The following is a 4,741-nucleotide window of genomic DNA, read 5'->3' as shown; positions in this document are numbered from 1 at the left end:
TTGTCTTTCCGTTGAACTTTGGTAGTGTGATTGGCTTGTACGCCGTTGGCCATGGCGACCATTGTATGCCTTCAGAGAGTGGGGACTTGGGATCGATAGGCATCCGCATCACCTGAGATGGCATCGTGGGCGGGCTGATCACTGGCGGAGGCCCTTGTGGTATGGTCGTAGTTGGTGTTGCTGCGGAGGCTGGGATTGCGGAGGTTGACGCTGGTACTGCATGCTGCATACTTAGCATCTTAGCATGTAGGACTGCCAACTGCTGCCTTATTTCTGCTGCTTGTGCTGACGCTTGAGTAGCTTGCTGATTAGCTACGAATGCTGCTGCCATTCTGTCCATCTCTTGTTACGTTCTTTGCAACTGTGCTCGCAGCTGTTGCAGTTCTTGCTCGAGTGTTGTGCCTGAGTTTGGTTGGGCCTCCGGATCTTGAATCTCTAGATCTTGGGGTTCTGGTGGTTGACCCTGGGCATCTGCTCTGGTGTCATCCTCCGCTGGCGAGGTTGCGTAGGTGCTACGAGTGGTGCGCCTAGGCCTTCCTCTCTGACCCGTGGTCGTTGCTGCTCCGGTGGTGGTTTTTCTTTTCCCTGCCATCGTTGGTTTGCCTTGCCGGGCCCCACGGTGGGCGCCAATGTTGAGACTTGCGGTCTCAGACGGTGAGGAAGTGGTAGGAGCCTCCGCCCGATGAGTGCAGTAATCAGGCGGAAGCTTTGGAAGGGCTGGCACGGCAAGTGGGCGTGCAAGGGAGTAGCGCGTAATGCTGTGGTTTCATTAATACGTTCACCAACCTCTTGTACTGTTATAAGTGTTTCCTATTTATAGGGCTCAACTACCGCCTTTGTGGTGTTTACAACAGTGCCCCTCAACTGCTACAGTACATTCTGGGAATATTCCTCTACTTGCTCTTCGTCTCGGGGGTAATCTTGCCACGCCGCCACCAGATATTGGGCCTGCGTGACCAACCGGCCCAGCGGACCTCAGGATTCGTTGATAGGCCTTTGGCCCTCCGCCGTCGTTCTCCGCCTCAGGTACGCCGAAAGCCACCGACCTCCGACGCCCGGTTCAGTCGTGCTCCTGCTCGGGCCTCTGCCCATATGAGCAGAGGCTGAACCGGAGCGCCAGCGCCGTCCATGAGCGTCTTCCTTTGCTTACCTGCGCACACATATTAGACGGTGGCATTTGATTAGCCTATCAGTGGGGCGGCCTCCGCCCTCTTCGCCCGGAGGTGCCTGCGCGCCTAACGGGCGGAGGCTGCGCCGAGGTTGCACACAGCGTCCTGCGAGCACAGTCTGAGAAACTGTCATCTTTCCAGGGTCTGGGTCTGGAGGCAAGGTGGCTGGGCCTTCGCTTAGGTGATCGGTCGGAGACGTCTCTGCGAACTGCTGACCGCGTAGGTCTCCGCTACTTTCGAAGGCCGTGTTACAACACGGGCCTAAAGAAACATGAGGCCCAGCATGCGTTGAAGAGTCAAGACGGAGACCGGCTGACGACACGACAGTGGCTCTCGAGACCGAGGGACCGGCTAATTGACCGCGAGGTCTGTGAACATATACGTGAACAACAAACAAGCAAGAACCATCATACCAGCAGCCGAGCAGAGAAGAACAACCTAAACATGGAGCAACTGCTTTCTTCCATTGCACTCCTCCTCCTGGCTCCCATGCTTGCGTTCTTATTACTCCAGCTCCAACAACCACCTTTGCTCGTGGTCGGCGTTGCTGCCCAAACCACCAACCAGATACATCCTCCGTACAGAGAGACACCCGCCACTGCTCAAAACCCGATAATAAGGAGCTCCTCAGGCGTCTTTGCATTTGGCTTCTGCAAATTTGATCCTAGCGTCCACCCAGACCAGTACATCCTAGCCATATGGTTCGACTTCAATGCAAGCGATTGCACTAACAAGTCGGTGGTGTGGTTTGCGACAAAGAGCGAACCGACAATCAACGGGATTAATGGTCTCATCCCGAAATACGTGGTGATTGTCAAAGAGCAGTATGTTCTTCATCTTCCTGCAGAGAACAGACCGCTATCCCTCTTCGGCGATCAGGATGAAGCATGGACTCCAACCAACAAGGACAACTCCCACCCCACTCTCGTACTGCAAGACTCCGGTAACCTCCAGCTCTTTGGCGGAACTGATGATGTTGCTGTTCATGAGTTATTGTGGGAAAGCTTTACTGATCCCACTGATACGCTCCTCCCAGGTATGAACTTGACCAATAGCAGCGGTGTTTATCTTCAGTCGAGGAAATCGTACACGAATTTCACTTCTGGGCGGTTCATTCTGGTAGTTCAAAGTGATAGCAATGTTGTCACGTACCTGGGAGCCCAAGAGAGTGATAATAGTTATGCGTACTGGGCTACACAGACAGATTACCATGGCGCCTGTGTTACAACTCTTTTCTTCAACGAGTCCGCGATCTACTACGACTTCAAAGATCCCTGCATCTACAGTATCCTTACAAATCATACCGTGGTGCAACTGACACCGAACTACACAGAGGGATACTACAAATACATGGCCCTGGATCCTGATGGCACCGTCCGTGTATATGTCCACCAAAAGAACAACATGAACGGCAGATTGTGGGACGTGGTCGGTTTGTTCCCAGATAATGTTCTCTATAATGGATGCACCAGGAGAGACATATGCGGCCTGAACTCATACTGCAACATATCCAACGACATACAGTACGTAAGCTGTTTCTGCCCAGATAGTTATGAGTTCTTGGATGAACAGGATAACTACATGGGCTGCACCCCAAAATTTACCCCCCACATCTGTGATGGGAAAGACCACTCCGGGGAGTTCAAAACTGTGGAGATGCAAAACACATCCTGGAGTACAGAATCCGCATACAAGACACATAAACTAGCCGGCTCATATCAGGAATGTGTCACCTCCTGCTTACTCAACTGCTTGTGCGTAGCTGTACTGATCGACGACAATAATGATAAGTGCATGGAGCTGTGGATGCTCACAGCCGGGATGCAGGGCAACGAAATTACCAACGTTACCATGAAGGCACTGATCAAAGTACGGCAAAGTGAACCCGTCGTCCTTGTATCACTGGGAACTAAATTGCTTTACATAACAGTTGGTGTTTTGGCAACTGTATCTGTGGCATCTATCATCTATAACAACATATGGCAATCCTACGTGACAAAAAAGAAGGCCAAAATGAGCATGTCAGGTCTCATAAGCTTCACTTACAAGGAGATTAAACAAGCGACCGGTGGCTTCAAGGAGCTATTGGGCAGAGGTGGCTTTGGCCATGTATTCAAAGGGGAAGTGAGATGTCTGGAGCCACCTTATGTTGCAGTGAAGCGGCTCATCAGATCAGGCGAGTTCGGCGAGAGGGATTTCGACAACGAGGTGCAATCTATCGGCCAGATCCACCACAAGAACCTGGCCCGCTTGATTGGGTACTGCAAACAAGGCGTGCATCGGATGCTGGTGTTTCAGTACATGCAAGGAGGCACCCTTGCTGATTTTATCTTCCGGTCATCAGAGAGGCCATGCTGGAGCTGCCTCGCTGAGGCGGCAGTCGGCATCGCCAGAGGGTTGGAGTACCTACACGAAGGGTGCAAGTCTCAGATAATCCACTGCGACATCAAGCCCGAGAACATACTGTTCGACGATATACATACACCGAAGATTACTGATTTTGGGATTGCCAAGCTCCTTGGAGACCAAAAGACACAGCACACTGTCACCAGGATTGCTGGTACGAGGCCCTACGTCGCACCCGAATGGTTTGATGGTGGGGGCAAGGTGAACAACAAGGTGGACGTGTACAGCTTTGGAGTAATGCTGCTGGAGATGATATGCTGCAAGAGGGCAGCAGCTGGGGGACAGCAGCTGCCTGACGACGACTCGCAGGATCACAGCAGTATTACTGTGTCCGCCTCCGCCCTGAGCCTGAGAGACTGGGCGGAGAGCTTACTCAGGCGTGGGAGAGCCGACTTGTTGGTTGAAGGGGAGAGCGAGGCGCTGGCAGATATGAAGAGCGTGGAGAGGTTCACGCGCGTGGCCATCTGGTGCTTGCAGAAGGAACCGTCAGACAGGCCGAGGATGCGCAAGGTGGTACAGATGCTTGAAGGCACTATGGAAGTCGATCCTCTGCCTGACCTTCGAAGGCATCCGAGCTTCTCTGCAATACTTCCATCCGGCGGCGGCGGGAGCCTCTTCTCCAGCACCACAGTTGGTGCCCTCGAGATCGATTGATCCTAAGCGCCGTCATCAGCTAAGAAAACTTCGAAGTCAGCTTATTATTCCCTCTGTTTTGTTTTTTAAAATATATGACATATAGGACTATATTTAAGTGGTCAGCTTTTATATTATTATAAACGTTGTATATTTAGAAACGGGTGTGCCAATTTACTTGTGTTCCGAGAAAGATATGGCATTTGGAATGTATGTAAACGAGTGTGTAATATGCTTTCAGTGTGGCTATGTTTTTCCTGTGTCGATGTTCCCGTGTAATGTGCTTGTCATACTAGTAAATTATTATGGATTTTTATGTTACAAAGAAATATGTTGTTTGTCATATGTCTCCACTAGATCTCCAGTGAGTGGTGAGATTTCCGTCTGCGTGCTTGTCATATGTCAGCCAGTTCATCCAGCCACCGTCTGGATCATGAGGCACACTCCTGAGTCCTGACCATACAGACTAGTCAGATCCATTGATAGCCCCCATATATTACATAGCTATAAATGTAACTCAATTCAGACTTCGG

The 4,741-nt window shown here is 51.3% G+C and overlaps 1 protein-coding gene across 1 annotated transcript; it reads left to right on the top strand.

Moving 5' to 3' along the window:
- The first annotated feature begins 1,573 nt into the window (after positions 1-1,573).
- On the top strand, positions 1,574-4,448 carry LOC136527710 (G-type lectin S-receptor-like serine/threonine-protein kinase LECRK3). The gene is made up of 2 exons (XM_066520518.1): positions 1,574-2,112; positions 2,206-4,448. The coding sequence occupies exons 1-2, from the start codon at positions 1,614-1,616 to the stop codon at positions 4,227-4,229; spliced, it is 2,523 nt and encodes an 840-aa protein (XP_066376615.1). The 5' UTR covers positions 1,574-1,613; the 3' UTR covers positions 4,230-4,448.
- Positions 4,449-4,741: the final 293 nt, after the last annotated feature.

Source organism: Miscanthus floridulus, chromosome 19, assembly GCF_019320115.1.
Source record: "Miscanthus floridulus cultivar M001 chromosome 19, ASM1932011v1, whole genome shotgun sequence".
Lineage (NCBI taxonomy): Eukaryota > Viridiplantae > Streptophyta > Magnoliopsida > Poales > Poaceae > Miscanthus > Miscanthus floridulus.
This window is presented reverse-complemented; position numbering and strand designations above follow the sequence as displayed.